The 22,874-nt window shown below is 46.0% G+C and overlaps 2 protein-coding genes across 2 annotated transcripts in view; both read right to left on the bottom strand.

Annotated features, from left to right (window-relative positions):
- CACNA2D4 (calcium voltage-gated channel auxiliary subunit alpha2delta 4) overlaps positions 1-3,417 on the bottom strand; it is a gene marked incomplete at its 5' end in the record, with an annotated part of 113,023 nt that extends 109,606 nt beyond the window's left edge. The window contains one exon of the mRNA XM_082751847.1: positions 3,329-3,417. Within this exon, the coding sequence (XP_082607973.1) occupies positions 3,329-3,417 (89 nt within the window). The remainder of the gene's footprint in view (positions 1-3,328) is intronic.
- A 15,932-nt stretch (positions 3,418-19,349) lies between these two features.
- DCP1B (decapping mRNA 1B) overlaps positions 19,350-22,874 on the bottom strand; it is a 44,371-nt gene continuing 40,846 nt past the window's right edge. Inside the window, exons 8-9 of the mRNA XM_082784798.1 lie at positions 22,236-22,478; positions 19,350-20,396 (exon numbers count right to left, since the gene is read on the bottom strand). Of these exons, the coding sequence (XP_082640924.1) occupies positions 20,316-20,396; positions 22,236-22,478 (324 nt within the window). The 3' untranslated portion in view covers positions 19,350-20,315. The remainder of the gene's footprint in view (positions 20,397-22,235; positions 22,479-22,874) is intronic.

The following is a 22,874-nucleotide window of genomic DNA, read 5'->3' as shown; positions in this document are numbered from 1 at the left end:
ATAACACACAAAGACATCCCGTGGGATGCTTTCCTGACTGCTGTAGTAACTATCTTATTGCCTGAGGATCTATGAGCCAACATTAACTTGATGCCCCACCAGCAGCTGGTTTTACAGCTTTTATATATGAGATGTTTTGTGCTGACATTACCTAATATTCTCCAGATCTCTTCACTTTCTACTGCAGAAAGAGAGAACCTAAACATGAAGTTTGAGACAGTAATTTTATCAGGGAGATTTATTTTTACCTGTTTTCAAAATTAAAAATAAAAAATCAGTGGTATGTGGTCATGCCTTTTTTTGTTTTGTACTGTGTCTGTGGCCATGCATGTGACCCTCTTCCTACCACCCCTACTAATTTCTCTACTCCACATGGTGGAAGACTCAGGGATATTAGGTTCTGGCTAGTGGGTGTAGTTGGACAGCTTCAGCAGAACGATGCAGTTATTGAGGCAAAAGGTTTGCAATATGAGCTTAGCAATTAGTAATCAGTAGAGAAGCCAAGCACAAGGCACAGCTTCAGGGAAAACCAAGCCCCTCTGCTCAGGGAACTGCTTGGCTGTAACATCGTCAAGTCCTGGTGCCATGCATTTACATGGGATTCTCAGCTTTCATAAAAACAGGAAAGGGGGGGTTGCGTTTTAGCCTTTGAGGCTATGTTAAAAGAAGCCTAAACACGTGAATGTTGAAACAGACGGCAAAAGCAGAATTCAAGGGAAAGAAAGAAAGAAAGAGTTCAGGATTGGCATAATGTCTAAGCCAGTCTCCAAAGTGTTAAGTGCTAGCTTGAGCATTCAACTCAACAATGACTCCTGTTTGTGACTTTTTTTTTTCTTTTTCTTTTTTTTTTTTTTTTTTAAACATAAATAAGTGAGAGAAAAGGTCAGTCTACAATTCTGCTGGCTCCATGAGCTCAGGAGCAAATGGATAGAGGTGGCTGGGGCAGCCTCGAGAGGCTGAACCACACTGATATTCAGCTCTCCCACCAGCATTTCTTGATGTGCCCAGCATGCACAGGCTGAGCACCCAGCCCAAACCATCCTCACAACTGCAAGCAAGCCCATGCCACGGCCAATTTATAAACAAAGCAGTGTCTGGAAGACAAGAGGAGGTGATTTGTATGGCAAACTTGCACCCCTGAAGCATTGCTAGCAATTGACCCAGCAGAATTTTGCACCCCTGGAGTTAAAGCCAAGCGGCCTTTGCAAAGACATAAATAAGCTGGTGATGAACCGAGTGTGGTGCCGCAAAGCCAGGCATGACTTAGGAGCAGAAGAGGCTGAGTTAGCTTTGTGTCACTTTACAGTGATTAGATTCAGACGGTGCTTAAAAGCTTTTAGTTTTATGTCCTCAAAATGTCCTTGTGCAAACTATGAAGCAGGTCCGTTTTCTGCTGATTTACTCCCTTTGCTCCTCTGGCCAACGTGCTCTTCTCCTGAAATTTCATTTGAAAAGGGCAACTTCTGTGTTGCAGTCAAATTCATGACTGGATTTGAAACACCAGGGATTAATTCAGCTGTTGGTCTGGTTTCGGTACCAGGAGAGAAAAGCTCTTTTTCCATTGTTTATTCTTTATTCTCGTACATGAGTAAGTTCCAAATTGTGCAAAGTGACGCAACTCTTTTCTCAGTAGTAAAGGGCTATCACATTATTACCAAACACATCAGAAAAGGATTTGGTCAGAGATTGCCTGCCTGTAATCCCTGCACTTGTATTCAGTGGCGAAAACAGCAGAAAGGACAGGCTGTCTTCTTAATGCCACAGATTTCAAGGCCAAAAGGTGTTTCCATGCATTTACTCTGGGCACAGAAAATCTTTTTTATTTCCTCTTTTTTTTTTTTTTTCTTTTCCCCCACAGTCTGAATTTAATTCTACATTGATTGAATTTTATTCTACAGTTGAGGTAAATTTCTAATTTTGTTCTACAATACAGACAGGATCTTGTTCTATGGAACGAAAGGAGAGAGGAATATTTTTAGGGAGAAACTGCCTCTTTTGCTGGGAAGTTCCCTTCAGATGGATCCCAAAGTCCTGTCTCCAGGGCCTGTTGTAGAGCACAGTGACACTGCTGCAGTTTGAAGGCTGTCGTCCCCGGCTGCACAGAGAGGTGGAGGTGTGTGTGGGGGTGGGTTGGGCACTGCTCTGCACAACCTGGGCATCCCTTCTGCAAAACCCAAATGAGAAGCATTTTGCTGAGGCAGGGTTTGATAAGGGCAGCCAAAATGAAGGTGGTGGCAAAGTGTCCTGAGAGGCCCCTGGTGCAGTGCTTGGTAATCACGTGAGCCGTGCTGGTGAGCACACCTGCAAGGGTCTTACTGGGACTTTTTGAACACAAAATGCTTTCTCACAGTGCTGATTCTGGCTCCGGAGGACTTGGGTTGGTCTAGAGGACATAGCTCTTTCTGAAACTCGATGGCAGCATTGTCTCCTCCCCGCACTAACCCCCTTCCCTGTGCAGACCAACCCATCCCAGCCATAGAGAAGATGCCCCCCAAGCACTTTTACCAACCACCTTGCTGACGTTTTTAATCCTTACAGGATTTAACTTGCCTAAATCAGCTTAACAAGGTGAGGTTTCCACAAGCTCAGCTTGCTGGGCCCTGCTAGCCTGCTGGCGGGCACCGAGGTGGAGCAGAGTGGCAAGACAAGGTGCCGTGGTCCCCATCCTCTATTCAGCCTCCCCGCTAGCATCCACTGACACGAATTTGAACACACGAATAAATACGAGCATGTATCATGCAGGCTGCATGTGTGCACCAGTGAACCCTTGCTTTTTTCAGCCCCCAGCACAGCAGGCTAGCACAGGGATCAGTACCAGTGATATATAACAGTAAGAAGAGCCGCAGACCTTGCTCTGGCAATCTGGCTCAAGCATTGAGGAGAAGGCTCGTCACCCTAACATGCCACACCTATGGCTCCCCAGGCCGTATCCTGGCCAGCACGGTGTCCCCGCAAGCTGCCCTGCAAGCACCCATGAGAGCAGCCCTCAGCGCAGGCTCTGAGGCTGCCTGTGTTTGCCTCCATGGCCGAATTACCTGGGCTGGGGGTTTGTGAACGTGCCTGTACACTGCCTTTGCCTTTTACCACCCAATGCAGCAAGTGGAGCATTAAAAGATGTCCAAGTGCTCATCTAAAGCAGATGGGTATCACTGCCCTGCTTGGTGAGCAGCGAAAATGGTGCTTCAGCATCAGCGCTGGAGCTGGGAACCGAATCCATGGCTCCCATGCCCGTGTCCTCTCCAGGGGTCATCACTGCCACCTTTCACAACGCCTCGAGGAAATGCCAGCCCCCTCCCACCCCACGCCGCAATGCGAGGGAAGCACTCACGTCTCCAGCGGTATCTTGGTCTGGGGCCGGGTGGAGGGCAGGAGGCAGAAGAGGCAGAGCAGCAGCGTCGGGACGGCCCCGCGCCCCATCCTCCATGCGCCGACCATCAGCGAGGGGACCAGCCAGCAGGACGTGGGGGGTCCCTGCTATTCCTGCCGCCCCAGGGGGGTCCCCGCGCGGCCCCCGCCATGCTGCAGGCCCGGCACCCCGAGGAATGGCCGCACCGGGAGGCAGCTCCGTGCCCGGCGCTGCAGCGGCTCCGTAATCCCCTGCCAGCCCCTTAATCCCCTGGCCGAGCAGCAGCAGCCGCAGATTTAGGGAAGTGGAGTGGGATAAAATCACCCGGGATTACTCTGATTCCTGAAGACGGGTCTCGGCTTCTCCAGCCGGAGGTCAGGGCGGCCTGGTTTAAAGGGGTCTCATCCACGGTCCTGAAGTCCCCCCCCGACCTTTGATTTCTCCTTCCCATGCCATGGGGTGCTGAGTGCCCTGCTTGGGCACCTTGGCAGTGTCCAACACACGCCCAAGACTGATTCATCATCTCACGGTGTCTGGAGGCCTCATTTGGGCCAGGGAAGGGGAGATGAATTGGGCAGCAAGGAAGGACTGTGCCCATTAATCACCTCCTAATGTGAGTGATTATTTATTAATAGCCGCACCTCTCCATTTGGGCAACACTCAATTGAGATTGCCATCCCCTGATCTGTGTCTGGGGACCGATGAATTAAAGGAGGCCGACGGCTAAACTTGATGAACAACAGAGAGCAGCAAAGTGCACGCTCAGATGAGGGGCACGCTTCAGAGGCTCATTATCATCACGGGGAGTATGAATTATAAATAACTGTAGATTCAGCAGTGGAAAGATTATAAATGATGAGAGAGATCTGTTGAACAGCCGGTGGCTATGTTTTCTCCCGTTTGTTAGAATATCTTCCAATCACCTTTTGCACCTTTAAAAATGGTTTGTTTTACATGAAATGCAAAGCCGTGATAGATTGTCAGGTTTCTCATAGGAATGTGAATGGGTTAGCTGCCTGTCAAACTACTGAAGTAAAACCAAGACCCCTGCTATAGATGTGCTACTGAGTGCAGCGTTGGTGCCACACATTAAATGGGACAACAGAGGTAGCAGAGAAAATACAGAGAAGGGAATAAAATGGTGATATGTGGAATCGAGGTTAAATTGTATGATGTAGAGGCTTGAAAGCCCAGGGTGAGCAATTAAATAATTACAAGGCTGACTCACCCCCGGATAGTATGTTTTCTGCATTTATTGCAATCTTTACTCCAGACTGAGTGTCTTTTAAGTTACAATCTTGTTCAAGCACATATTGTGGGCCCGAAGGGCTGAAATTTCCAGATGATGGTCTTAAATCTGTGCTGTGCAAAGGGTTACATGGGAAGGCTGAAATGGCTCTTCTAGACCTTAAAATCTACAAAAAATCAATTTCTACGCACATAAACTCACGCTCTACAGACAGTGCCTTCAGGGTACCACGTGGCTGTATAGCAAATGGCATTGTTAGCAGATGAAGGTAATAGACAGACAGGTCTGGATCTTACCAATGCATTCCTCAAATGTCCAAAATGTGCTGTGGGGGCCCTGCACTGAACAGGGGCCAGCACAGACACGGACTACCTCTCAGAGGACTCTGAAGATGAGGCCAGCATGGAGAAATACCTTCCTCCCGTAAATACTCACTGCAGACCAGGGGTGTGAGGTGTTGCCCATGAGAATGGAAGGAGCTGGTTGCTCTTCCCTGGACTGTGATCATGCTGCTGGCATGGGGGACCACAAGGACAAGCTTCTCTGCCTCCTCCTCCTTCTCTTCTTCCTCCTTCTCTTCCTCCTCTTGAAAAGAAAAGGTTGTTCTAGGAGGGTCTATGAAGATCAACCCATCAAGGTCTCATTTCTCACTTACCAGGATTAAAAATGAGGGGTAGAGTCCAGGCCTACCAGGATATTTGTCTGGATACTTCAGGAAGGACATGATAAAAATTCACATGCTGGAGAAAAAAAAAATAAATACAGAAAATAGAGAGATAGATCTGAAGGCAGGAGCATTTTCTCTCCACTTTGCAAGGATCCGTAAGCAAATAGTTATTCTGAGTGATTTTTGCAGCATCTTTTTGCTAACCCTTCCAGTCATCTTGTGCTGTTTGCAGCTGGGACCCAGTTTAATCCAGATGGGTTCTGGCAGGAGCCCTGCTCTGTGTTTGGAAAACCAAGGAGATGCAGCAACATGCTGAATTGGGAGACCCAAATTCCTTTATTTGGATTGATCTCGTTTAATGGATATCACTTAATGGATGTATCTCACTTAACTCCTTAATGATCTAAAGTTGCAAGGGAATGGGATTTGAAGGTGAAATGAAAATAGAACGGAAAGCTGGAAGACACCAGGTGACCGAGAGCCCTTAATGGGATTAGTGTGTGTCGAGATGCTTCTGCAGAGCTCAGGCACTGCAGCATGAGCACAGCTGGAGCACAGGAAGGAGATCAGTGACGGCAGGGTCACACTGGGAAGGAAGAAAATGAATCCTGTGAGAAAGAATGAGAGCAAATATGTAACGAGGTGTGGGGATCTGAGGAAGGCTGCAAGAGATACGGGGTGAGACAGTAGAGAAAATTAGAGCTAAATTTGCAAAACCACAGGGCAATAAGAAGTGCCAGTGTGATTTTGTGCTGTATTCACAGGCACGGGGAAGATTTACCAGCTCTGTTCATTTCTGATTTGACTGAGCCCAGTTTGGATTATCTTGTTATGAGAAGGTGCTGGCAAATGTTAGGACCAGCGAAAGAACAAATACAGTCAAAACTCTGGTGTAAGCGGCGCATGAGGACAGTTTATTAAAGACACCAGGAACCCTCACTTGTTTAATGCATTCATGTGATGACACTAAACTGGGAATGCCAGAGCAGACTGAAGTGCAGTCTTAGTGCAGGATAAATATAAGGAGAATGGGGTAAAATGAAGAAAGGGAAACTACACTGAGCGCCAGAAAAAGCTGACCAGAAAAACCTGCTAGGCACGGCACTACCTCTTGAGGCAACTTCTGTGCATGCAGTACAGGTTGCCAGGGCACATTTTGTATCACCAAGTGTCTCTGCTGGAAAGTCAGCTGCAATGGGGGACATGGCAGCAGCCCTGAACACAGCCAAGGGAAGAGTATGCAGCTTCGTGGAAGTGAAGAGCAGCTGGGGCAGTGTCTCAGCCTCCTTGGGCACAAAGCCCATGTGCTGGTGCTTGTGTTGCCAGCTTTGTCTGACTGGAGCTGGTCACCAGACACTTCTTCCCCCTATGCACCTCCCAGCTGGCCCATGTGGTGAGGCAGGGATGAGCCCCCATCCTCTGGGCAGTCTGCAGCAGTCACTTGGGGCCCACAGGGAGCAAGCATCAGGGACCTCTTATAGATATTAGGACAGAGACAAGGGTGTAGGATGTGTGTGCTGAGTTGATTTTCATTCTGGAGACACTGGGATCTTGCTGTGTGCTTGCCACCACCTCATGCCTCAAAACAAGTCTTTGCTCCGTCATCATCCTGAACATAAAGCAGCATCATTGCTTAATAATAATTGATTGTTTTATTTTTCTATAACTTAAAACAAGGACTGATGAGAATAAACTACGTGATCTTGCTCACAACAGATGCATTTATCTGAGATCATAACCTTGTGCCTCTCTGTCTCGTGGTAGGACCCCTTAGCTAAGTATCTATTTACAAAAGCTCCTTTCTACCCTGCTCAAACATCGTGCTTGTGAAACTGCTCCCTCAGCTGTGCTGAAGTCTGCATCCTGTTTGTGAGATATGAGGACGATGTCTGTGGCCTGCCTGAGTGGGTTTAACTGTTCCTTGGAGTGGTTTGGAAAGCAGCCGTGCAGTGTTTTGCCAGTAGCAGAGAATCTGATCTGCCTGTCCCAGCAGCAACCAGGAGGAGGGGGCCCTCGCCAGAGCCAGTGGAGGAAAAGCACTTTTATTTGTGGTTTTACTGGCTGGCTGTGCAAATCTCTTCTGATCAGGTTTCAGAGCTGTGGAGGGTTAGCACTCGTGAGCTTGTGGAGGCGTGGATTCAGTGGGTGAAAAGGGCTGCAGATTTGTGGCAGGCCCCCAGGCTGGGGGCTGGAGAAGCATCCCTGTCCCCATCCCCATCCCCTCCGTGTGCTGCCCTCCCTCCTGGCTGGACCACACCAGGGCCAGCTGAGCCCCAGGGATGTGCAGCACAGTGGAGGTGGATGTGGGGCTGTGGTGTCTGCAGGGCTGGCGGCCTACCTGGGCAGTTTGGGAGCTGGAGAGCTGGAAGCTGTGCAGCTCCAGGTGGTGCTGGCTGAGCCATCTTGCTGAGTGCCCCTTCCTCATTGCTCTTGATGGGAAAATGGCAGCCCTCTCACTCCCAGGTGCGTTCTGGGTTAAACTAGCTGCAGGTGTCTGACACCTCACTGAGCCCTTTGCAGAGCAGGACAGATTCACCCTGGTGTAACTCCAGGGGCTACAGGCAGGTATTGTACCTGACTTTCTGCATTTCATGGGACAGAGGATAATGGATGAACATCAGGCCTACAGAGCACCATCAGATGTCTGGCCAAAAACAGTCCTTTAGACCTCCATTCCACCCAGCTGCTCTGTAAATATCTGCCTGGAGATTGTTCTCAGCAGGCTGCGTGCTCTCCCTGTTGTTTATAGGAGCAGCCATGTAGGTGTCATATTAATTAATGCCTTTGGCTGGTTACTTTGCCTTTTTTTTTTTTTTTTTTTTTTTTTTTTTCCCCACAGCTCTTCTCTAAATTTAGACTTGTTTAAATACCCCAAGATGAAACTAGATTCAAAAAACAAAACAAAACAAAACACTTCTGTGCAGCCCCAGTGTTCAGAGCATCAGGACATTCAGGGCACACAGGGAGACACCAAGGGAGAGCAATCTGGTGAAAAGGAGCACTGATGCATCTCCCACCTTTACTGAAGGCAGAGCAAGGCAAGAAAAAAATAAGGAAGAAGAAGAAAGGAAAAGGGGAAAAAAAGGAAGTATTAAGTGAAAGCAGATGCTCACTTCAGCAGACAGAAGCTTTCCAGGGTCCTGTCACAAAGGTAGCCATAGTGATAGCCAACTTTATCCTTCTCCCTCTACTACCAAAGGCTTAAACTTAATCTTTTCCATTTCAAATCCACATGACCTGAAGGAACTTGATTAGGAGGAAGGGAAACCCCATTTTTAAAGGGATTAAAGCCTCTCCTGGTAAAGCGACTGTGCTAGCACAGCTTTTTCGAGGGAGGAGGCTTCGCTTCCCAGGGAGCCCCAGGAGCTGCGGTGCACCAAGTGACTAACCAAATGATGCCACTTAATCTGCTAAGCTCCACAGCCACGGAAACACTTGACTCAGTGCGCGTCTCACAGCATCCTTCCTGTTGCCAAATCCTTCGTATTAAAGGCATGATGCAATGACCCTGCTTGGAGGACATGCCGCAAATACCTCCTTCTCCCCACTCAGTGTTTCAACGAGGATTTGGGATTTCGCAAGGTTATCAGCACGGCGGTGTTTGGGCTAAATTAGGGTTGCTCCAGGCTGGTTCGGCTGGAAGGAAGGAGGGTCCCTCCTCTCCTTCTCTGTGTCCCTGTCAGGGTCAGCAGATGTGGGGGGCAGAGATGAGCTACCTGTGTTTGTGGTCTGATGTTACCACCTCACCTATGTTCTGAAATCCTGATGAGGATTTTTGAGGTAATGGTGTGCTTGCTGCTTTGTGAGTGCAGGATGCTCACTGCGCTCTTGCAGAGCTGGGGGCTGCCTCCTCGCTCAGCAGGTGATCTGTGGGCACAGCCAGCAATCCACCATGTTCCCACCCCTCCCTGATTTATTTGGCCCACGTTGTCATCTGGAGCCCTGGGCAGTGGTGTCCCTGCTCCAGCAACGGCAGCGGGGTGGGCTTGCAGCAACAAAGCTGGGTGCAGGGCTCTGCAGACCTCTCTGTAGCAATTTGGGCATCAGCACCAGCCTGTCTGGGAAGATGGCATCAATGGACAGGAGCTGGCTGCCCCCCGTGTAGCACATAATGACGATGGGCTCTGTGGCTGTGGGTTTGCATAATAAATACAGCTTCCTTGCCTGATCCCCAGAGAGCTGCAGCATGCGACCATAGCACAAATAAGGGGCAATGACTGTGCAGAAAGCCTCCTTTAATTGTTTTTCAATCTGTTAAAGTTTTCTGGCAATTTTAATTTATTTTCTTTTGCTTCTGATACTGAGTGTCCAGACAGGAGCTATTGTAGAAATGTACATCAGCATGGCTGGAATGTTCAGAACTCAATTAAAAATCTTAAAAGCTTGATTACTTTTTTTTTTTTTTTTTCCCTTTCATTTTGATTTCACAGAAGGGAGCAGCTTTGCCAAAATTCTAGGTCACAAATTAAAACATTTCATGCTTTTCCCCTTTGAAAACAGGACTATTTTTTTTTTTTCCCCATAAAAATCAGAGGCGATCAAGTTTCGGTGTGATTAAAGATAAAAGCAGGGCTTTGGATACATTTTACCACACGCTGATGTAGGTGTAGATAAAAACAGTCCATTCTTTCATGAATATTAATGAAAACATGTTTGTGAGTTTAGGCAGCCATCAATTGTTATTAAAAATATCCTGAGAGTCTTGAGGAAGAGAAAGGCTGGGAGAAGCTTTCCGCATCGGATTAGCACCATTTCGAAGGAGCCTGCGTTTTGCTCCGCTGTTCCCCTGCAGCGAGTGGAAGGTGTTTCCCTGACTCATGACTGCTGACATGACCGGGGGGGATGGCCTTCAGCCCATGGGAAGGGGGCTCCAGTGAACCCCTGGTGACGACTCCAGTCACTTCCCGTCACCCTAAATTGCCTCCGAGCCCGTAATTAGCTCAGTCACCTGCCAGCTCTCGTAGCACACACTCACCCTTCCTTCCCTCACTGCCTGACAGCATCTCGCGCGGCAAGAGGCTTTCAAAGAGATTTTCCCCTCCACTCCAGAGGATTTAATGCTGCGAGTCTGCCCTGAGAGGATGGAGATACAAATCATGCTGAGCGCAGAAGAATCATTAAATGCCTCCCCTGATTTCCTTCAAGGAGCTCAAATTAGCTGAGGAAGCAACCCAGTGCACTCCTCGCTAGCAGTTTTTGTTGCTTTTTTAACCCCTTGGGTACCAGCTGACAGCATGGGACTCCCACTAAGGGTGAGGTCTCTGCCCACAGAGGTGCTGGGCAGGCAGGAAAATGTGTGCAAGAGGGAAGGGTGACTCGCCAGGACACAGGCACATATGTTACGAGAGCAAATAACCTCTCTGCTCCTGCCAGAGCATGTAGCAGCGTGCATGATGTAACAGCGTGCAAAATATGTCTGAAACAATCAATTTCTAGCAGCCTCACTTGTTCTGCTTCCTCCTGCTGTTGTTGGCATCTGGGCAGCACATGTGACACGCGACAGAGAGAGCGGCGATGAGGCAAACCATTTAGATGGGATGGGGACAGGGCAGTCTGCAGCTTGCTTGAGACGAGTTTGAGAAATGCATTCACCTCACTTGACAAGAAAATGGATTTTAGGTTTACCAGAGCTATCGATAAATAGATAATGCGTGCCTGAGTAACAAAAAAGAAAATCCCTATTCCAAGCCTTGATGCCTATCTAAAGTCATCCGCTGTTTCCTAAAGACGCACTCCAACCGCCTGCCTTCAGGTTAGCACAGCAGGAAGGCTGAAGCTACAATCTTTCTGAGCCAGAGGCTCCCAGGTTTCGGACCGAAGCCAGGCAGTCGTGCCCTGGGGATTCCTGCACGGGAAATCTGATGTGCAGCAAGTAGGCAGGCCCGGGCTGAAATCTCGTGAGCAATGGCTGCTTGCTGCAGCTCTGCCCCCAGCTTAATTTGTCCGAGTGATGATGGAGTTAATTGGCATTCCCGGTTTGGAGTGATTCGCTTTTCTAACTGCAGTTTAAACTTTGGTCTGCTCTGCTTGCCAGGTCTATAAATCCACTGGAAAGAAGAAGCATTGCCTGTCTCCTCTCATACTCCACTGTGCGGTATTACGCTCTGACAGCCACTGAGCTACTTCATGTCTGTAAGGGCCAAAATGTCATAGCAGGCAGCAGCGAAACACGTGTGATGCTGCAGCTTGCCACCGGTAATGGTGATGGAGCACTTCTGCTTTGAAGAGGTACAGAAGCCACTAGACCGCAAGGTCTTTGCCTATTTTCAAAGCACAGCATTGCGAGGCATGAAGACCACAGCCGTGATGGGTGGAGCCAGCAGAGCCAGCCCAGGCAGACTGGTGAGTGCTGGTTGAAGGGGCAGGTCCCCGAGGAGGCTCTCACAGGGTATGTGAGAGCTGTGCTAGTTGCTGCACCTAACTGGGACCCCCAGGACACCTCACCTCCGGCTCACCACATTCCCCTTACACAGCTCACACCTCCAGCCTGCAAGCCCCAGGCGGTTCAGGAGCTGTGATGCCGAGGCTGGCAGTGGCTCTGTCAGCACCAAGGCTGGAGCCCTGGTGCCCCCCATCACCCCCTCGAGGTGGACACAGTGCCTGGGACTCAGCAAGTCCTCTGCTGGGGCACCTCCAAACCCTGCTACTTGCAAGTCCTTTGTTTCTGGTCAGCTTTGTCCTGTCTTTAAAGTGCTGTAAGCTCTCATTTGTCATCTAGAGGTTTTCCAGAGTTGTGCTGTTTTGATTTTTTTTTTTCCATATGCTAATGTCTGGCTTCACATCTGCCAGCAGCTGCTTTCTCCCTGTTTGCCCAGGCAGCAACACAAAATGCAGAGGTTATTCGCTTCACTTCCAAAGCCTTCCCTCCGAGGATGTCTCCAGCAGCGAGATGGAAATAGAGGAAGTATTTTAGGTTGGTGCAACCTAGAAATTCCCTAGGATTAATTGTGTAGGACGGCGAGGAAAGCTGACGGGGTGGAGTAGCCGTGGAGCCCTTTCCCTGCTTTTTGGCAGGGGTGACAGCGATCAGCTGGGTTTAGTATGGTGCTGCACACGCTAACCGAGGAGAAAATTGTTATTAGCACTAGAAAATTGCAGGTTGTGCAGATGGCTGTTCAGGGCCAATAAGCTGTGGAAACGAACACAGACACTGTGCTGGGGAGCACGCAGCCAGGCCAGTCTCTGTGCTGCAGCTCTGCGCAGCCAAGCTGAAAGGATGCTGCCTTCGGGAGCCAGGAGGATGTTTTGTCACTCACTGGGGTTTTCAGCACTGCTGACCAGTGTTGTATGGGGCTGCCAGGCTTCTCTGAAGGCTGTGCTGGCCAAGGAAAGGGTCAGCAACAGATCTCAACCGCCCGATAGTCCCACCTGTTCTGGCAAAGTTGTGTTTGTAGGGGAGCAGCTGACAGAGGGGATGCTTTTCCCTCATCCCCTCCCCCTGAAAATGGACTTTGTGTTAACCCTGCTCTTTTCTGAAATGCCAGCAGCAATCGCTCACCTCTGGCAGGCCATCAGAAAGCCTTCAGGACTCCCACTGTGCTGCTGCAGCCACTTGGCAGAAGAAAAACATTTACAGGGAGGAAGCGCAGCAGCACCTCACAAATCACAGCGGAGGCTCCGAGACAAGAGCCGAGCAGAGAGCAGACGCCAGCGGGCCGGGAAGGACAACAGGAGCCCTGCTCTGGGTGGCCTCCGGCATGGGCTCTGCCATGCAGCTGGGAGAGTACATCTCGGAGCAGCGGAAATTCATTTTTTGATCAATGCAGGAACTGCATGTGGAAATGCCATCGCTGCTTGGTTCATTTCTGCTGGTTGCATCAGTTCTGTGCTACAGGAGGCCACCTCAGCAGCACAACCTGCCCAGCCTGAGGGATGCTGCAGGGAAGGGGAAGGGGAAAACGTAACACCAGAACCCCCACGTGCCTTGGGGCTCAGTTTTGGCCACTGTGCTGCTGCCTCTCTCTGTTCCTTGCTGTTTCCAGTTTTCCCTGCCCACACAACCTGCTGATCCCTTATGAAGAGCTGCTGCTGGGAAAGAGAGGCGTTTGGGCTGGACCGAGACAAACAACAATTATGGGATGCAGAAAGGAGCGAGCCCCCAGTGATGCGTGGCTGAGTCGCTGGCTGTGCCTCTTGACTTCTCCTGTGACTGCCATAAACCCATCGTAACCACTCACCACCTCAATTTTAGGTGGAGGTAATGCTTCTTTCTCTCTTCTTTGCAAGGATAATTTGTATAAAAAGCACTTTGTGTCATCTGGCTATTTTTAGACGAGCACTCTTAGAGCAACGCTGAAGACAAACAAAACATACAGAAGAAACAAAAATCCTTTAAAATCATCCAAGAGCTCTCATCCCAAGATGTTTAAGTGGATAATGAAATCACTGCTAGTGTCATCCTCCTGAAAATGAGCAGACCACTGTGGGTTGAATATTGACCACAACTTTTGTGTCCCTCCATCCTGTACCTGACCCTGCCAATCTTCCCCATCCCACCACCTCTATATTCAGACCTGCTCCCTCAGCACCAGTGTAACGAAACATGTTGTTATGGTGTGACAAGAAGAAATACCAACTTTAATCTTTCTATCACCTCCAAATTGGTATTTTCTCTCTGAAATCTTCTCATTTTGGTAGCTGATTTCTTCAGGGTATGCACAGCAGCACTTGCAAAGTGCCCTGCTTTGCAAAGCCTGCTTGCTTTGACCACCTGCTGATGGCTCAGAAATAAGCGCTTACTGTCTTCAGCTCTGGTCAGCTGGCTGGTTCAGGGCACTTCACGCTGAAGAACTTTCGATTGCTGGATTTAACAGCCCCCTGCAGTCAGGGATTAGCTTAGTGTCAGGTGTGGAAGCAGGAAGGGAAAAGGCTATCGTAAGAGGATGAGTAGCATCTCAGTGGCAACAAATGGGCTGTGCTTACAAACACAGCTCTGAAAAGAGGTGGCAATCGCTACCTCTATTGCCAAACAGTAAGCACTAAGCATGGGACCCCAGGCTTAGGCTATGATACTATACCCTGACTGATGCTCTAATTCAAACTCCAGGCCACAGCTCGCTGCATCAGTGGGAGAGGCCAGGGAGTGCAGGATTTGCCTGGTAAGAACCCAAGGGGAGATCCTCAGGCATAACAAACAATAAAAATTCTAGAGGAATGGGGACCACAGACACTTTTACTAAGTGGTAGGTCTGGGGCTACTGCTCTAAGTGGAAAGAAGGAGACCGTCAGTGAGCCAGACGGCTAAGCAGCAGTAAAAATGAAGGAAAGCAGAGCTTTTGTTTCCAGCCCGAGTGGCCCTACACTGGGAGTGCTGCCAAGAGCCTGCACGCTCCATCCTGCCGGCCTGCTACATGCCGTGCTTACAGGAAAGTGCTGGAGAAAAACACACCGGGTAGGTTTTGAAGTGACATAATAATAGCATCCATCTCTACTTCAGTAGGTTTTGTAAGTAGATTTCAGGTACCAGGTGAAGAAATACGGCGCTGATAGCTATACCCAAAGCTATTTGCAGTAACAGAGATGCACACCAGCAGAGTTCAAGCCAAAGCACAGGAGCTCTGCACTCAGCTGATGGGCCTAAAATGCGGGGTGGCGACACCCAGGCAAGAAAAGAGTTAATTATGTAGGCTCTAGCCATGGGTTTAGCATCCAGCTGTGTATAGGGTAGCAGCTGCAGGACGTTGTCATCGTTTCCCCTAGTTCCCTCACAACTTGAAAGCAGGCTGCTATCATACTGATAGTAAGGGAAGCTGCGATAGTTTCAGTTGCTTGACTTTTGGTTAGCTACCACACAGAATCACAGAATTTTCTAGGTTGGAAGAGACCTCAAGGTCATCGAGTCCAACCTCCAACCTAACGCTAACAGCCCTCCACTAAACCATATCCCTAAGCTCTATATCTAAGCGTCTTTTGAAGACTTCCAGGGATGGTGACTCCACCACTTCCCTGGGCAGCCTGTTCCAGTGCCTCACAACCCTTTCAGTGAAGAAGTTCTTCCTAACATCTAACCTAAAACTCCCCTGGCTCAACTTAAACCCATTCCCCCTCGTCCTGTCACCAGGCACGTGGGAGAACAGGCCAACCCCCACCTCGCTACAGCCTCCCTTGAGGTACCTAAAAAGAGCGATAAGGTCACCCCTGAGCCTCCTCTTCTCCAGGCTGAACAAGCCCAGCTCCCTCAGCCGCTCCTCGTAGGACTTGTTCTCCAGGCCCCTCACCAGCTTCGTCGCCCTTCTCTGCACCCACTCAAGCACCTCGATGTCCTTCTTGTAGCGAGGGGCCCAAAACTGAACACAGTACTCGAGGTGCGGCCTCACCAGAGCGGAGTACAGGGGAACGATCACCTCCCTAGCCCTGCTGGTCACACTGTTCCTGATACAAGCCAGGATGCCGTTGGCCTTCTTGGCCACCTGAGCACACTGCTGGCTCATATTCAGCTGACTATCCACCATCACTCCCAGGTCCTTCTCTGCCTGGCAGCTTTCCAACCATTCCTCTCCCAGCCTGTAGCTCTGCTTGGGGTTATTGCGCCCCAGGTGCAGGACCCGGCACTTGGCCTTGTTAAACTTCATGCAGTTGACCTCAGTTTTTTTCCTGTCTCTATCGAAAATATTGCTAGTGCACACACATTGTCATTAACTCAGAACTTGCTTTGATTTTTGTAGAATTTGTGCCCTAATATAAGAAGGATTTTAATCAATGAATAACCCAAATAGTTTCATTTATTTATTTTTATTAGGTGTGACTGAGGTTGCTGCTCCCAAAACCCATACAGTGACTTCCTATTGTGTACACCAGATGCTTATGCTAAATTCATTCTTTGGAAGCCTTTATGGTGTTACTCAGCTTTAAAAGCATGAATGTAGACTACTTAAAACTAGAATTCTTTCTATGATCTAAAATGTAAAGGTGATCACATACAGGACGCACTTTTTCTCAAAAATCTGTTCTTTAAAATGACATAAAAAATATATATATATTTTTCCCCCTTCTCCCTGTATCTTACCACTGCTCATTTCCTGTTAGTTTCAGTAGTTTTCTCAGCCATACACACAAATCCAATCTGTTCCTTGCCTTTCTCATTCACCTCCATACCAGGAAGATTTGTATCTGAGCAGTCTTTTGAGGTTTGATGATAGTCTCCATTGAATTAAAAAAAAAATAACAAGGGAAAATTCACCCAAACAGCTGCTGTATTGTGAGGAGAAGTCGGGGCTGGCTCAGCTGTCAGTAGTTTCAGTACAAGACAATGGCAGTGCTGTGGAAGGTGCTTGCAGAGGCTAACTTTAGCCCAGTCAATCTAATCTCCCTGGCTAAATTAGGTTTGTACTCAGGCTTGCCCTCAGGATCCTGTCCTTGCCCTGCCTCTGCGCAGAGCCTAGAGAGCTTAGGCTCAGAAACAATACCTTACCTTTGTGGAGGGGTCTGCAAATGCATTCACGGACTTCCACGAGCAGCCAAGGTAGGGCACAACAATGAAGTCACGTTTTCATCTTTGTGGCATCTTCTGAGGTCTACCCGAAGAGGCAAACAGCCTTTAGATCAGTTTCACAGAAATTCAAGTCAGTTTAAGGCAACAGAGCAGCTCAACCTTCCCGCCTCACTTTCCTCTCTACAGATCCCACTCATTTACCACATGCCTCACACCCACATCCTCAGACCAGTGCAGGTGCCTGTGCTGCTGCCCACTGAATCCATCTAGGTTTAAACCAACCTCTGAGCACAGGGAGTCTTAACCTCAACCAATTCTGCTGCAACACATTGTACCATGTAGCTGCCTTAATCAAAACAAAGAAGGAGAAAAATGATGGGAGATGGAAGGAAACGACCAATGTGGGAGCAGGAGTAAACAGCCTAGAGTGGGTGGCTGGGATGTGATGCCTCTTCAGCACCACAGCCAACTTAAAGTGTTTATAAAACTACAGCCTTTGTTTCTTCAGTGTCTTGCAGGACCACATTTTGCTCCTGTTTGCACATGCCAAGTCCCCTCCTGTACTCTCAGCTCCACTCCATGCAGATTCATGCCCAGAGGTCAGAACAACTCTGTTGGAGATAGCCACAGCAGTTTGGAAAAGGCTGGCACTCACGAGTGTTTTAAAAGTCCTTAGTCAGGACTAGCAGTGAAGTTATTTGTATGTTGACTGAGAATTAATTTTTTAGTGCATTATTCACTTCAATGACTAGAATTTTGCCTTTTCTCTAGGTTTCAGAAATCCCTCTGGGTAAAGCTGCTGCCTTCTCATAACATTTGCAACATTAGAGCCTCAAAAGCTTGCTGAAAAATCTCTTTTCTCTTTTCTGCGGCAAATTTCTCCTAGTTTGCTAAAATATTAAACTGTTGTTTTAATATCCTAGAGGGACAAAGATATCTAGAATACCCACTGCACTTGTGACTGAAATTCAAAGCTCAACACAACGTAAATAGGCCGTCAGAGGAGACGAAGCACCCTGCTTATTCAGCTGCATCCTGCTCCTGGAAAATTTTTATTTTGCTGTGCAGTTTTAATTATCCCCTTTGCAACAACAACAAGGAAGAGAAGAGAGAGGAGCAATAGAGAGCTAATGAATAAAAATCAAATTAAGGATTTGATTTTTCTGTGAGAAGGGCCTGAGGAAAGGTTTGGATGTTTTCACTGAACATTACGGATTTCCGTGATAAACACCAACAGAATTAGTTAGAGATTATGTTCCAGCATTTCCTTAACTTTCTACTCCTTATCTTCTCTCTCTAGTTCAATAAGTATGGAATTCTGTAAGGAAGTGGGCAGTAGTTAAGTGGAAATACACTGAAAACCTTGATGCTGAGACTGGGATTAATGCATGAAGGTGATAAAGGTCACACTGGTATGAAACCAGTTCCCAAATGCCTCTGAAGAAGCACATTTGGCTATCTGAAATAGAAAGCTAGGCAACAAATTTGGCTTCGATTCAGCTCTTTCAATACTCTTCCTCTTTTGTTTGTTATCACAGAATTGAGAATATTTCTTTATGAGCCTGTTCTACATTCTCTGTTGTAGACTCTGTTGTGTTCTACATTCTCTGTTGTACACTCTGTTGTTCGTGGTAAGTATGCAAGTCAACTAAAATGGCACCTCCTTCATGTAGCAACTACCCTCATAAACCTCACAAAAGGCAAGTTAACACCACCTGAACAATCCCAGATACCTCTTAGAGCAGTGAGAATGTGAGAAAAACAGTTCCATCATTGTTATTCAGCGCAGCCATAACCAGAAGAGAGGGCTGCAGGTAGAAACCCTGAACTAACTTTATCCTTGTCTGCTTTAAGATATGCCTCAGCTTGTTCAGTGTAGTGCCGATACTGCTGTCATACACATCAAGAGTTAGCAGGTATTTAAAAAAAATAATCCTGTAAGGTTTTTAAAATGACACCTTACTCTGAAAAGCAATAAAAAAGGATGTTCTTAAAATTCATGCATCAAAATAGCTTTTTTTTGGTAAATAAAAGTGTTTCTCCCCTAAGTAGAAAACCAATCACAAACACAGTCAGAGATACTAAGGGATTATTTTTACCCACCATTTACAAGCAGTTCTACATGTCATATGAGGTCTTACCTATGCATCCCCATCATCTCTAAATTGTACTGTCAAATAATCCATAATCACAGACATTATGCACGTATTTACGTATCTCAAAAAATCCCTTGTGCAGATTCCAATTTCTTTCACACCAGTTCATTCAGAAGTTATTCGAATTAGTTCAGTAGAATCACATAAATCGTAATGGCTACAGGGCTTCCCGTCTTTAAGGCCTACTCTTGCCGACACCCATGCAACATGTTCTTTTCACTGAATCTGAAAGAATTGTGAGCAATTTGGTAGCAAACAGAACCAGAATACATCTTGCTTTCTATGAGCTATTTCACGTAGCAAAAGTCTAGCGTTACTCATTTATGCATTACATGTCAGGCTCCCAGCACCCATAAAAGAAACATCTCAGCAACAACTTGGGGTTCCTAAACTGTAGTAAACTCACACTTCAGCAACAGATGTTAATAAGAACATAAAGAAATTCTTTCAGTCATTTATTCTAATTGATTTAAAATCTCATTAATGTCTCTTCTGCCAAGTGTAAAAACATTCCAGAGTCAAAGAAATACAAGTGATCCCAACAATTCTAAATATGTAGTCCATGGTACAATAAAATAAAATCACCACATTGGAGGGATTATCCATTTTATTTTCTTTAAAAATGGGTCAAAGAAATCACTGTGCTCCAGGAATGCGCTAAAAAATTAATAGGACTTTTACACCATGTAGTCTCCCCCTTAACAAAGTTGCACATTGCTTATAATAATACAGATTGGATCTAGAATAGTAGAAACATGAATCCAGTGCCCTCCCCAAGTTACGCTGATAGCAAGTACATTCACAAACAAAACCCTCCCCCCAATTCTTTAAAACACCTGCAGAGTCCCATTTCTATGGCTAGCTAAAAATACTCTTGTTAAAATAGAAAAAGATTTTTCTACAAAAATTTGGGGAAAAGTCATGACATTTCTTCTAAATTGCTCTGCAGACAACTAAGTACGATGACCTAACAGTTTACCTACGACTTTCAGTTCCAGAATTTCACCAGCATTTTCACTTCCCTAAAAATAGTCCAACATTGCCACCATGTGGTCAGAAACGGGCATAGTTCATTGTGAAAGCGGCGTACGACTTCTCGGAGAAAAATCATGTCAAATACCTTGTCAGTAAGTGACCACGCTATAAGTAAAAAAAGGAAAGTGAATTCTGAGAACAGGGACTTTATGCAGGAAAACCAATCCTAACCATGGGACACTATAAGAAAAATAATTTAAGATATTTTTTGATTAAGTCTTCAGCATTGCGACTCTCTCCTCCCTGAAGGCACAATCCGTTTCTGCCCACTTCTTTCTCAGTACAGCATGTACCTGCCAACAAGCAAAATCTATGTGTATGCAAAGTGCCTAAGACCACTCGTTTCTTTAAACATAGCATCACTCGAAAATTTTGAAACCTTTTTCCTGGGAGTCAGGAAATAATAGAAATTTAATTTAAAAAATCTTCTTTCACATAGACTTCTTCATTGCCGCCTTTCTCACACTGAAGAGATATGCTTCATAAATAATATTTAAGAAGTTGTCATCGTTCTGAAAAGCAAAACACAATTGTTACTGCAAGGCAGACATCCCCGAGTATAGTTTTTTTTTTTTCCCTCTAGTTTTATGTACAGAACGCCTTTCAACCTTGCTCTGTCTTAAGAAGTGAGTAATAGGAAGTCTATTTCCTTTACCAAAAATATATATGTGTACTATTTCCGAGACTTTGAGGAGCTGCATGGGAATATAAATTCTGTCGTGGCAAGCATGAATATCTCTACAGATATTCAGTAGTAACGAATACACAGAAAGCAGACATTCCGAACTCTCAGTGGATTTGAGTATACTATTTTTGCATGATATTGCAGTGATTATACAACCCTCTAATTTCTTCTCTTTCTTTCATTTACCTAGGGATTTCCTTAAGTAGTTTCCCCCATTAATTCAGTGATAATTCCAAATACATCTGAAGGAACAGTGAAACACCCTGAAATCCTACCCGAGCCAATCCTTGCACCTTGTTTAGCTCTTTTAGACTTAACACTCCTAACTGATGCTGCTCCTTTTGCTCTGATGCTTAACTTTTTCCTTCTGAAGATCATTTTGCAAGAACTGGTCAACTCACATTAAGAGAGAAAGTCTTATGTAGCTTACATAAATATATGAAGATGACTAAAATCAAGATACCCCTTGAAGAAAATCATGAGCATCTGAGATTGTAGTTTTATATAACCAAAAGTAACAGCTAAGCAACTGGCAATCAGCATCACAGTTTTAAACTTTAAGTAATTTCCAGGTAATGCAGTTAATCCTAACTATTATCAAGAACAGCAGGATCAAATATACATTTCGCAAATACAGTTTCAGAATGCAGAATCTAAGTTTTCTTGACTAATTTTTTTTTAACTTTATATATTGTTTTCCTACTATCCAGATATTTTTAGTATGTAAAGACAGGATAACGTGATATTTTTGGTTTTTAATCGCAAACTAAAAACACAGGAGAAAATGAGAAAAAACTTTAATTTTTTAAAGCTGCTATTTTCTTTCTGGGTCTGTAATTTAAACTGCATTTTAAGCGAGACAAATCAGAATTCCAGTAAAGACTTTTATGTTAATGCCAAGCCATATAGGCACAGCTTTGGCCTACAAGTTGGACCCTTAAACCTGTGTCTCTATTCATTATGTGTTATAGCCAGTTCTTTAGCTATACAGTCTCTCCTCAACCTCTGCTCTTCAGGTATTCGTCTCAGAGCAAGTCACAGAAAAAAATAAACCATAATCATTCATACCATCTCAGAGCAGTAACAATTGTCTCCTATATGTTGACATGTTTTGTTGGATTTGAACCTGAGTAAGTGCAGCAAGAGGAATTTCAGTGTTTGAAGTAGAGGATTATACCGAGTAGACTGAACTAGTATATTTTTAGGTTATCTAACCCATATTTTGAAGTTGCTCACACTTCCCATCTTAGTTTCTCTCACTGCTAAAATGCATCTCTGAAGTATCTGGCAGCTAGAATAATCACCCTTTATTTATCCTTAGCTAAAAATGTAACAGGTCTCTCTCTGGCTCATAGGCCAGCCTTATGAAGCTTTCAGTCACTTTTATTCTTTTCCTTCAAATTTATTATCTTTCGTGATCCCCAAACTACATTCATTAATCAAAATGCAGTTAAGCCAGCAGTGTGCAAAGAGAGGTTACTACCTCCCCTGTATATGTCATAGTGCTCCATTAACGCACAGCCCTAAGTAGCACAACTCCCAGCAGATCTTTTAATTATCCATTTAGCCTCTAGACAGATGGATGCAACTGATTAGGTGTCCAGGTGCTTACAGCAAAATAGGAATAAGGATTTAAAGCAAAGCAGAAGAATTCTTGGCATTTTACCTGGATCAGGTGTAAAAGTGTTTCTTGCAGCTGTATCTTTGTCATTGAGTTGATCACAGCTGGCTCTGGGGTTTGCAGTGGCAGGAGAAGGCTGGCTGAGCTCGCAGCAGGTTCTTGGTTTGATGCTGCTAACCGCCCACTTTCATTTGCTTTTGCTGGAGTAGGTGTGGACTGAGTGAACACCATTGGGGACATCAACAAGGTAGGAGTCACAGTGGCAGGAATGCGCTGAGGTGAGATTACCTGTCCATATAAAAATCAAGTAATCAATTAACTTATCTAATTAATTTCAAAGGAATTAAGATGATTAAAACTGCAACAGGTACAGAAATTGCTGGAGATTGGTCCAGTTACATGAAACTCTTGTTCAGGACCCCTATATGGTCCATTTCCCAATTAAAAGGTCTTCCATCCAACTCGCAGTAAAATGTAATAATGGATTCAAATATGATACAGTCTGATAAGGCAAATAACCTGTGTACAGGAGCAGACTGTGTACAGAAATCAGACTATTAAATAATCACCATTCTTAGAAAATGTAGACGTAAAGTTTTCCACATAGGAACAGTAAGTCCTTAAGTTTGATCTTCGAGAATATGCTTGCCTACATACAAATGCCAATATTAAAGACTAATCTTT

This window comes from Aythya marila (genome assembly GCF_965140915.1).
Source record: "Aythya marila genome assembly, chromosome: 1".
Classification (NCBI taxonomy): domain Eukaryota; kingdom Metazoa; phylum Chordata; class Aves; order Anseriformes; family Anatidae; genus Aythya; species Aythya marila.
This window is presented reverse-complemented; position numbering and strand designations above follow the sequence as displayed.